A 13319-nucleotide genomic window follows, 5' to 3' on the forward strand; every position below is an offset into this window, starting at 1 on the left:
TGTTAATATTAATATTAAATACTATATACAGATTTGCGCAAGTGTGCTTAACATACTGTGCTATTGTATTTTTATAGTGACTCGAGCGGATAGTGTAATACGATATTATTACTACAATACTATGACATGTCGTTGTGGTAGTATGGTGTTTTTTGTTTAAAAAAAAAAAGTTGCAATATCCGGAGATTTGGTGGCGTCGGCGGCGCGGCAGTTGGTTGGGCCGGTAGATGGCGCTGTTTACGGAGGCCGCGCGCGCTCGGTCTCTACGCACAATCCAATATCGTATTCGTGTATGCGCGCGAACGGGTAAACTCGCCGCACCGGCACCGGCGAAATTACAGTGTTCAGTCGCGAGCGAGAACACGGGCCACCACTTGCCGCTTCTGTACGCCATAAATCGTTATCCGTTGTGTTATTTATTTTTGAATTCTCGTCGCCTTGCTCGTTTTCGGTTTTTTTTCTCGATTTGTACACATTTTTTTCCCTCAACGGCGGTACATATAAAACGCATATATTACATTTATATATATTTATATATATACACATAGTGTTTTCCGTCGTGACGTGTTTTAACTGTGCGAAAATAAATTATCATTATTATTAGGTATTATCATCGGGTTTTTTTTTATGATTATTATTGTTGTTAATACCTCGCTTATATTATAATATTATTATTATACCCTACATTAATTTTTGCCGAGTGTCAAATACGTTCGCGTATACGGCTTTTTCGACATAATTATATTACGACCATCGCTGTATCTAATAATTTTAGATAGATTCGGTCGCGAACTCGTTCGTATTACAATATTATTATAATTATAGTAATAACATTGATCGACGACAACGATGACCGTTTTACCAGTGATCTAATATCGTATTGTGTATATTACGTCGACAACAATTGATTATTATTACACCTATACTCTGTTAATATATTGTTATATATAACGAATATTTTAACCGTGTAGACTGAGCTGCTCAGTTGCTGTTATCGAAGCCACTGCTGCCGATAAGGAATACCGTAAGTTCGGACGTGCTTTCGACTATTCACCGACCATGGACGTGCTACCGAGCGGTAACATATTCCGGGAACTTCAAGACATACATGATACCGGTTATTTCTCTGCACATGTATCACTCGAGGATCACTGGCAACAGGTAATGCACTTCCATACGATTTTAGTTTATAAGCTATATTCGAAAGCCCCCTAATCGTGTCAATAACGATGACATAATATAAACCCTACAGCATAATATAGTGTATAGTAGGATATTTTGATTTGCAGATATACCTAACCCATCATGCGTAAGAACATTCAATTATATACCTACCTCATAATATTACTCACATATTTCTTTTTTTCTTAATTTTAATAATAATTGTAATCACACAATCGATTACATAATAATATTATAATATTATTTTTAACAATATATGAGTTTTAGTTTATTAGTAATATTCGGCCAAATGGACGGATTTATGGATCATCCCGCTCGATGAACTTTTGGACGATATTATAAATAATAGGTAGTGTATTTAAAAAACGTAGTTATTGCCATAGCGAGTGTCCGCATGGTCGCACGTGCGTCGCGTCTTTATGTAACATCATATTATAATATTTCATTTATCTCGTATAGGTAGGTACACACATTCCACCTTTCACGCTAAAATTTAATGTATTGTTATGTCACACGTGCACTTTTGTATATAGAATTGGCTGCAGTCGAGCATATTATATTTTACCACAATAAATTGTTTTTTTTGGGAATTTTTTTAACTTATTTTCTATCGTATATTATAATTTTATTTTTGGCGCCTATTTTCCACAAATTCGCGTACCGGGGATCAGCTGCATTGTATTTAACGATAATGATTAATCGTATTTTACCGATGTGATCAACTTATTCATTCGGTCGCCAATAATGGAACATAATTAATTTATCATTATACCAATAGAACATTAACGTACCTACGGGTTTGCTTGTTTGTAGTACACTTTGTACTGGGTACTAATTGTCGGTTATTAAGTAAACAAAAAAATCGTATTACTGTTTATGGCTCATTTATAGAAACGTTTACAATTACTATCGTTAAAAAAACAGCGAAAAATATGTTGGTAGGTATGTAACAAAAAATCAAGATTAAAAACCTTTTATTTAATTTTGATGAATTCATAGTGAATATGGTAGGGTTGTTTTTGTGTTTGGATTTTTTTCTTCGATGTCAGCGGTTTTTGATTTAACGTATACATTTTTTTTTTTTTTAAACGCCGCGTCGTATGTGTCGGTATGTGTTATATTTATGTATATAATATAAACGTGTGTAATATTGTGTACATGTGTACCTATGTGATTCATATATTATTGCTATCAGAGGCACAGGCTGTAAAATAAATTACTAGTCCCGAGAAAACACAAACACACGTCTTTCTCGGCAACAAAATAACGAACGACAAAATTATTAAAAAAATATTACAGTAGAGATAACTAATAGTTGTAGATATATTACTATGATACAAATTGTGGACATATACAAAAAATGTTTGTCACTACGGTAACATATTTAGGATATTTAGGATATATAATGATATATATTGTATAGTATACATATTATGTGTTATATTGAATTAGAACTGTGGGGTTTATTATGAGTCGTTCTTTATGAAATTACAAAAATTGAAGGTCATTTATGATAAAAAATTTTTGTTTAATTTTCCTTGCAATGAGAATCAGAATGTCAATTTATCGTGTTGGCCGAAAAAAATTTTATTCGAGTTATTGATTGGTGACGGATGAAAATATAAAACTCAATAGTTTCGAAATGCTTTTTTTAAATATTGTACAGTTTCGTATTATATATCGGATACAAGTGGGAAGTACTAACATGTTTTTTTAAAATCGGTTTTCATACCTTACATTATATTTTATCAAATCGATAGTAATAATATTTTAAAGTAAGCACTTTTTCATTTAATACCTTATGCCATAAAATCGATATTGTCTGGTCGATGAATTGTGATTTGTTGGTTTATCTATTTAATCACTGACCAGTCATAGAATAGCAGATGGAATAATATTAAAATGATTATTGTGACATTTGACCACAATCTATGGGAGACGAGTGAAACTATTCTAATTGTCGTGGTTCTATGAACTAACTATAAATCTTTAAATACTACACTGAAATGTAATACAATGTTTATTATAATAATTGTATTAAAACAAAACGCCAGTATCAAAACCGATAAACAACGATTTATATCCTGGAAAGGTCTCGTTTTCAATTGAAAAATATATAATTTTGTAAATTAATTAAATTAAAAATGACCTTACATTTACACCATTAAATCTCATAGTTATGGTTTTCGTGTACGTATATGGTATGTACACAATTTTGGTAGTACAATTTATAATTGGTTTATAACGTAGAAATAAATTCGTTCATTCAGTTATTGTTAAATGGTACTTATAAAAATATATGTGTTATGTAACCAAATTACAAACATTGCTGGTAATGATGTTTTATATTGTGGGTCTACAAACACACAAATCCAATCTATTATCATAGGGCAACTCAAACCCTCTATTAGTCACTTAAACGTAATATAGTGGTATAATTTCAATGTCTATTATCTTTCGATTTAATCGGTTAACATAGAAAATATGGGTCGACCCGTATCTCAGCTCCCTTTGATATAATTTTAGTACGATTCAAATAGTCTCATTCGAAACCTAAGTCATACATTATAATGAAAATCTCTGACACGATAATTTTGTGGAATTATATGTATACTTTGTATAGAAGGATACACCGTTTACCCAAAATTTAGTTTACGGGTGCATTGTGTAATGGTTTTTTTCGTTCATAATAATCAAGTAAAAAAAAAAAATCGAAATCGGATGGTAAATGCGGCAGTTTAATGATGTAGGTACATTGTTGGTTAATGGTTAATCGGCAAACATGATATCGAATTTTTGATGCGAAACTGAATAATTTATCGTATTTGGGACATGGGACGTCGTAGACGTGGGACGTGTAAAAACACGTCGTATACAATATTACAGTTGACGATAACGCACATTGCTCACAAAATGACGATCATACATTTGTATAATACGAAATCATTCAACGCTGTATAAAATATTACCGTAAATCGCGCTTCAGATTTGATACTGAAAACCACACACTAAAAATTCTAGTTTACTTTACTCTAGGCACACGATAAAGCAAACCGATATTTTAAAATATTTAAATTTAAATTTAACCAAAAATGTTTGGAATCTTTTTATCAAAATATCGTATTAGAAAGATCTTGGAACTTAAATTTAAAAAAAAACCATTCAGCAAAAATATCGATAAATAAATTTGAAAATTCAATGTTACATAATATATCTATGTATAATAATAGTCGATATAAAGATGTAAAATCGCTGTATGTTGCTAATAATGCAAGTAATATAATAGTATTATGTTCGACATTTTCGGGGAAATTATTGGGGAACTGAAAAACTCCTTATTTTGAGAAAAATCCCTCTCTTCCATCTTTCTCTGGGTTATCTTAGAACGCGGTTAGATTATCTTTCGATTTGTGTCGGTGGACTGTATTAGAGGTACGTGAAGAACTTTTCGAGAAAACCGGGCGCATGATGTGGTCCTTATATTATTTAATAAAATATTTTTAACGCCTGCAGTTTTATATGTAGGTATGTACTATGTATTGCAGTAGTAGCATTATAAGAATATATTTTTTATTAATGCATGCGGTATACACAAACACACACGTAGGACGGAATGCGAGGAGAACGCGAAAGGACGACGTGCGTACAGAGTTAGTGCTGCGACGGCGGCGAGTGCGTTATAAAACGGGCACGCGGTAAAACGATCTGAAAAGCGTCCTCGGGGGCGGTGTGAGCCCCTAGCGCTTTGATGGTGTCCTATTAATGCGGTGGTCGTGAGGTGTGGAAAAGGGGGTATGGAGAGGGAGAGGACCCCGGGCCGGATCGATGCGGCGGTGGTGGCGGCGGCATGTACAGAGCGGCAGCGCAGTTTTGGCGGGGCCGTTATACGGCCGATGACGGCCCTGCAGCAGTCGTGTGTACGCGGTCGAGCTTGCGCGGCATACGCGTTTCCGCACGCTCTCCTAAAATATTATATTAAACCATCATGATGGTCTATCGTACTTAGATTTACCGATGCACTTTCGTGAGTAGGTTTTGCACTACAGCAGCGTACGTTATAAAATATATTATATAATCTAGGCACGAATTGAGCATCTTAATGCGCACACCATCAATAGGTAAACATTACTGTGATATAAAGTCTGATATATTGTGTAGGGTTGGAGGATTTAATTTTATAATTACTACTGATATGCGGAGAGGCTCTCACCAACACACACCACGTTAATGAATTTATTGAATTTTTTTGAAATACATTTTTATAAATTTACTGATTTGAGAACACTGTATATTATTGATACAATTTTTCATAATACACCAAAAAAATCAAGATCTGGCTGAGGGGAATGCGATTCACCCTTTCCCATTTTTAACTCGTTATTTTATAATCAAATACCATTGCAGAATATTTGTGTTTAATATACGAGTAGGTAAAATAAAAGACATTATATAAAATACTATAAAATTACAAATTCCTTATTATATATTATAGTTTTTTCTAAAATTTCAATACAGAACGGCGATGATCAAAATCATCTATTTTATTACAGATGTCTTGTGAGCGAGTTGAATCTCATAAACCTTCTTAGCACTTATTCATATTACACCTAATGCATATACTGAGTTTGAGCGTTGAACACAACTACCTACCGCGGTCATAACAATATGTAGGTCAATAAGAATGTATGATTTATATTTGTTTTTTTCTAAAAATGAAGAATTTCCCATACACTTGGGTTAATAATAAATAATAATGGTATGTTTATGATAATTATTAATTATGTTGCGTTTACAATAACAACAACGATTATATTGTATTATAATATTATGTACATTATTATACGTACGGCGAGTTTTCTCACGGGTCGTCTCTGTCGGTTCGCTGTCCGTCATCAATAACATTACAGCGATATACGCGAGTGGCATGTGGTGTATAATACACGTCGCAAAGGCACGGTCATTAATAAGTATCGCGCGTATTCCAATGGCTTATACATAAAATATCTTTCCGGAGGTGCCATTTTCGCGGTGGCAGAGGGATGCGATATTATATGATGGCGAACGTCTAGTTTCCTCTCTCGCACCACCGTGACCGCTTCACTTTCTCCTTGCCTATTCGTATATTATTATTATGCTCGTACACTTACACAATGTGTACAATGATGAACGTATATAATGTATTATATATATAAATAATGTGTATTGTTGACGTAGCTTGCTATACATCATTCGCGCGGACCTAGAGTATATACAAAGTACACTTTAAGTATTATATAGTGTTGTGTTGTATACGCTCGTGCGTACTTAAGTGGAGAGTAGGTAGAAAGAGAGAGAGAGGGGACAATTTCTTCGAGATATAGAAAAAGACTATACGGCAAAGGCGACGCGTCTTGCGACGACGTCGACGGCAGGTGGGCACAGGTGCGTAATACTCAATATATTACATACATGTGCGCTTCTCTCGCCTATATATTATTACTATACTATATACGTACTGCAAGACAGGATATAATAATATAACCGACGACCGACCCCCATAGTCAAAGGGTCCAATCGGAAAATCAACCGGTAATGCGTATTTCACCGCCTCCTGCACCGTCATCCAAATGCGCGCGAACACATCAGTTTGAAGGTATATAATATAATATAATATATCGTGTTGGTGCCCAAAACGAGACCATTTGTCTCGTCGCCATCAACGCGCGGCGTAGTATAGCAATTTCACCCGAAATCGTTTGTCAACCCTTCTCTCTTTCTGCGTCTTCTATTTCCAGGATTAATGTCATCTGTGATCTGCTCTATTCCTGGCTCATTGTGCGTATATACGCGTGTACGCGATATCGTGTATAGATGCCTACGGTTGATGTGTGGGCGTGCGTGGAAAAGTAATAGTGTACGATTTACTGAAAAATTTACCTCCGAAAAGTTGTCGTCGGGCTCACAGATGCAATTTTTCGTTAAAGTCACAAAAAAAAATCGATTTGATGCTTGTAAATTTTTATAAGATAAATACATATACAATTGTATACATAATATCGTATAAACGACATTTGTAATGTAATAAATGATATTGCACGCACAGCGTCGTGTGAAATGCTTGTAACGATTTTTCCGAATTCCGATGATGTGGTTATTCGGTTTTTGAGTTAGGTTAATATCTTATAGGATTAGTTAGGTAGTAGGTACGCGATTGCTGGAAATATTTTTGTTATGGATGATTGACATTGTATTTCTTTTTCAATATTTTTTTTGTTGGTTTTTCAAGGTTAGGAATAATAGTATTATTATTTGAATAGTATTTAACTTCAATGCAGTAAGTTGTAGACTAATAATTGTGTAAAGTGTAAATGTGTTGTACCAGTGAAAAAGTTGTGATTTGAGGTTACGTTACACTTAAAAGTTTGTAAGCTTTAATTTCGTTATATTTTGAGAATTGTAACAACATTTGTTTACAAAAAAAAAAAAAAATTTTTACAAGAAGAATTTGGAATATATTTTAAATTAATTAAGTATTTTTTTTTAGTATGATATCAAATGCAGTGATTGAATAATAAATAATAATAATAATAGTAATAATGATGGCAAGTTATAAAAGAAAGCAAAATTATATTCGCCAATGCTAAAAAATAAACTATTTTTCTTCGCGTACACTTGTGGAAAACTTTTATTTTTATCCTATCGAATTGGTCTTGTTCCTTGTTTTATTCTTGCTCGTGAAATGCAGCATAAATTGTTACAAAAGGAAACATTGCCCTTTTAACTACAGAACTACTTAATAACTCTCACGTTTTCAACTCTAGCGATTTCTGAGAAGTCAGCACGCAAAAAGTGTCTGCGTGTTACACACACATTTGGTTAGGGTCGATCTTCTTATCTTGCTGAGTAATTGACGGATTTCTAGTACTCTTTATCCGCCACACGTATATTCAACGGAGGATCGGAAATCAGACGTGGGTTTACGCTACATATTGTATGCGGATAAGGTGCCAATCGAGAGGCTTTACATTTTAAAATGCAGGTAGATGTTTCAAACATATACGTGCCGTGGATGGTTTTATATACATAATATTACATATATATGTATTATCTTTTATTTCGAACACACCCTGCCGCACGATTTATACGTCCGAGTCGAAACAGTATCATTTTGCTGTTCTGGAATATAAAAAATATAAAATAAAATTTATGTATTATAATAATAATGATATAATGTTTACTGTAGTAAACCTACAGGTAAAGGACGGTTAGAAATTTTTTGGTAAAAACTTTTTTGATACTATAATAAAAGTTAATATGGCTGTTTTTCAGTACACACAGTCGTCGACCTCTACCGTTTTATTGTTCTTAATCTTAACGACGATTCAAATAATAATTGACAAATAAATTGTAACGATTAGCTGCCTACTTGAACATTTTATCTGATACTAAATTATTCAATGTGACCGATGGATTTAAATTCTGGGAATCATTTCTTATGCAGATAATAATAATGCATGGTATTAACTATAATGGCATTTTCCGTTCACTGAGGATCACATTCTACTGATACGGTCGCCTCTTATCGGTTTATAATGTAAATCACTCGAAAGACAATAATTATTATTGTTAATTTTTTTTAAATTCACTTGTCTCGTCTATAATAGGTATACGCATTATGGACGTATAATAAGGTTAGGTTATAGTTATTGTTATGTCGGTTAGTATGCATATGTCTGTAAAAAGATACGAATATTGCCGCGGCTTATATAAATTGAAAGCAAATTGACTATAAGTGGATACTCGTGATTTTTCGAAATTAAATTTATTAATCGTCTTCAATGTATAGCTCAATGACACCTGTTTGGTTTGAAATATTTAGACAAGATATCATGTAAAATTTTAAAACACATTATGATTGTTGTTAACATTAATAAGTACAGCAGGACCATTAATTGATTTAAATTTACATGGCTTGTCGTGCCTATACGCATTTTTATGTTAACCAAGACAATTAATTAATTTTGTCCTTTATATTATAATAAGTAGGCAGGAAACCACTAGGTTTTTAAAATTTTTTTTTCATTTTTCGACTACATAAACAGCGTATAAATTACAAATTATATGGATATAAGATACATTGACAGCCGTGAAGTTAAGAAACTTAAAAATTAGATATATTATATAATCGTGTCACCTAATATTTATATTAAAATCTGATAAACATATGACATATATTATTTTTTTATTTATAAAGTTTTCCTGATAAAGTCATCTTAACTTAGGTATAATGTACAAAATGTTTAGCTATTTATAAAAACTATTTAAACAAATATGTAATAAATAACTAGGTTAACAAATTGCCGGTATATATTAATAGATTTAAGATAGTGTTACATGAACGATCTAAAGTATTTTCACTGAAGATAATCCAATTTAGGACGTCATGAGGACGACCACGTTTTAGTCTTCGATTGAATGGGGTCGGCATTCAACTCGAAATGTTGTGGACCGCTAGCTTTGCGTAGATGACAGAAGAAGCTTGCCGATAGATCCTTTATGTACCTAGTTCTTAATTGTTGGTAAATTGAATTCGGTGTGCAGTGCATCGTTTCGAACAAACCATGGGGCATTTGAAATCACACGGACGACATTGGATTTTATTTATGTGGGTTGAAGCACATTGACCCCAGACAGAGACAGCGTATAGTAATAGAGGATGAATGATTTGTTAGTATAGTAATAATGAACACTTCCAACTTAATGATGTTTGCCGATTTATTAATTGGTATAAAAATTTTTAATCGTTGGTATCCTTGTTATATTTTGGAGGATATATGTGGATTTTTTTGTCCAAAATATTTTATGTTATGAGACCATGGTATATTTTTTCCGTTGATTTTTAAGGAATTAAAATTAGTGGGTCTACGATGTGTGAAAATAACTGCTGTGCTTTTAGTCGGATTGAGAATGATTTTCCATTTTTGTATTTTGTTAAGATGAGTTTGGATGTTTTTTGTTACATTTTCGATTTTAACGGAACTAGAGTAATTTACACTATCATCCATATATGTATAGGGCTATATCCGTGTTCGTCGATGTAGGAAAATCTGAGTAAAAGTTAAAAAGTATAGGAGATATTGTTGAGACTTGTGGTACTCCTGCATTAATTTGTTTGGCGTCCGAGTTAGTGCCATTTGTTTGAACGGTGAAACTACGAGAGCAGAGAAAAGATTTGACGATGTTGAAGATAACTGTATGGGTGCGTTAGGGCATTTTAATTTATAAAGCAGTCCGTCACGCCAGACCTTATCGAACGCTTTAGGTATGTCGAGGAAGGTCGCTCCAGTCTGTTCTTTTTTTCGAATCCATTACTTATGTGCTCAGTAATACGTAGAAGTTGTTGAGTTGTGGAGTAGTTTGGTTTAAAACCAAATTGGCAATGAGGAGACGAATTGCGTCAGTTGCATTTAAATGACTAATAAGCCTGGTGTGGATAATTTTTTCGAACATTTTTGAAACAGACGATAATAAGCTGTTGGGCCTGTAATTGTTTGGGTCAGTATTATCTTTGCCAGGTTTTTATCATTATTATAGTGGCTAATTTCCAATTTGTGGGAAAGTAGCTCAATTTTAACAGGGAATTGAATAGCGCTGTCATAAATAGAACTGCTTTATTAGGTAGTTTATTTAATATGGAGTTAGTAATTTGGTCATGATCGGGTGATTTACGGTTTGGTAATTTTTTTATTATTTCTGAAATTTATGTTGGTTTATTGTATGGAAAAATATTTTGTGGTAAGATTTCAGGCTCGCTTAGATCAACGGTCTGAATCGTGTTGTGAAGCGTAATATAACTTATTGGATTATTATCGTTATTTTTCGAATGGTTTTGTGATAGGTCTATATCATTAAACGTCGCGCGTGAATTATATGTCTACGCGATCATACACTGACACATAGATACAATATAGATTATAGGTACGTTATATACCTTTGACAATGTGCTTTAAAGTGAGTCAAAAACAATTGGTGAAAAGCATCGGATGGTTGAAAAAATTTTGAAAAATTCAAATATATATATATCATGAAATGACTAAAAAAGTCGTTAAAAAAATACTAGAAAAACGCTCGACTGAGTAAAAATAATTGAAATAACTGAACGTTTCGTATGTTGCGCGTTGTGGGTTTAGAATGATCTTTGCAATAAATATTCTAACTGAATAATAATATTATATTATAAATGTATGTGTGTGTGTGCTATGTATGTGATAAAATTCTATAAGGCGATTGCATAGGTGATGAAAATAGAACGAAGTCTGTTGCGCGCCTCGGAAATAGACACAATTATCGTTATTATTGTAAACGGGCCAAACATAACAGTAATTATGATAATGTTTGACGAAATAATTACGTTTTATTGTGTATAACAACACTTATATAATATATATTATATATGTATACATAAATTATACCTACCACGTATAATATAGGTATTAGGTACTAATAATCAGCCGGGGAATTGTGTATACGTTTTAAATTCAATTAATCTATTCGTTCGACCGGCATCGGTTTGAAAGGTTCAAATGCGCGGATAAAACTCTAGATAAACAGTCGTGGTAATAGAATAAATTCCTAAAACGATGATTGGTGGTCATCTAGACAGTGTTCTGTGTTGCTATACAATGTTAATTATTAAAACATATGCTGTACGTATTACGTATACCTATATATATTATATAGGTATAATTATTAAAGGGAGATTGGAGATTCTATATATTATTTTATATCAAGTGTTCCACATAATATTATATTTTGTATGTGTATATCTTCATTATCTTAAAAAATTATATGGCTGTTGAAATTATTATTTATATAGGATTTGATGTCATTGATAAATACATTTATTATTATTATAATTTTTGACCTATTAACATTTTCTGAAAGATAACACGTATTTAATTTCACATCCCAAAGCACAATATTTTTGGGAGTAATTCGACTCATTGATATGAAATTTCGAACAAGTACTTAGTTAATTAGTCATAGCACTCACAGGTGTTTGATATTATGATGAATTAGTGGGCCGACATTTTCAGTTGACCCCTATGCCACTCTACTCCAATCACTAATACGTATTGAATTATAAAAAAATAAAAAACTTTTTTAAAATCTTGTGTATTTCTGTACTATCTTCCGTTGTTAATAATAATTTATTATGATACAATCGTTAAGGCAGGAGGATTAAACTCTATATTATTATGATAGATAATATTATTTGTAATAATATGGCAATGGTTACTTATTTCGACCAAAAAACCGGGCTTATCATATTTATTGACCATTGAATTTATCGTTATGTAATTTCGAAGAGGATTATGATACATTGTTTTTCTTTCCTTTTCTCAGTCAATTATGAGACCTTTTCTACGACGACCGACGATTTTATATAAACTTATTATAATTCATTGATGTGGACATTCGTATTACATAGTATATTTAATAATGCATACTGCGGCTAGAGGAAACGGTTGTATTCAAAACAACTACCAAACATTAATTTTAATCAAACGCGCTACCATATATATATTATATCGAGACAAACAACTCGGGTTCATTATTTAGTCATCTTAATTATCCATTGCCCATCGTGTATATATAGCGACCTCGCTCCACTGTTGACACGGACCGAGAACCCATTGGCGATCGGAATCGTCGTATGCGAAACACTTTGAACGCGTGTAAAATTATACTGGTCGTAACCACATACACCAGTATGCGGTATATAATTTTGAAAACAATATGTATAACTACTAAATTGTATAGGTCTCTAGCTACTACGACCAATATTACACTACAATTATTACCGTAACATCTACTGTCGATTCCATTGAGCGCGTGCGGATGAAGACACATTAAACTATTTTTTATATATTTTCTTATTTTAAATTTCGGTGAAATCCTGCGTGTATTATATTTTGCAGGTTGGGGTTGGACACGAATAAAAAAATATATGCAAGGCCAAAAATAACATTACACGAAAATAAAAAGCATAAATATTAATAATATATAAGTATAAAAATCAAGTGTAGTAGTTTTTTATTAGTACACTACGTGCCTTTGAGGATCGACGACCTTTGATGGTTAAAAAAAAGGTTCGT

The 13319-nt window shown here is 32.7% G+C and overlaps 1 protein-coding gene across 1 annotated transcript in view; it reads left to right on the forward strand.

Moving 5' to 3' along the window:
- The first annotated feature begins 302 nt into the window (after positions 1–302).
- LOC107172910 (uncharacterized) overlaps positions 303–13319 on the forward strand; it is a 228665-nt gene continuing 215648 nt past the window's right edge. Inside the window, exon 1 of the mRNA XM_089222925.1 lies at positions 303–1161. Within this exon, the coding sequence (XP_089079051.1) occupies positions 1060–1161 (102 nt within the window). The 5' untranslated portion in view covers positions 303–1059. The remainder of the gene's footprint in view (positions 1162–13319) is intronic.

Source organism: Diuraphis noxia, unplaced genomic scaffold (genome assembly GCF_037042655.1).
Source record: "Diuraphis noxia isolate RWA-SAM2 unplaced genomic scaffold, SU_Dnox_SAM2 contig0003, whole genome shotgun sequence".
Lineage (NCBI taxonomy): Eukaryota > Metazoa > Arthropoda > Insecta > Hemiptera > Aphididae > Diuraphis > Diuraphis noxia.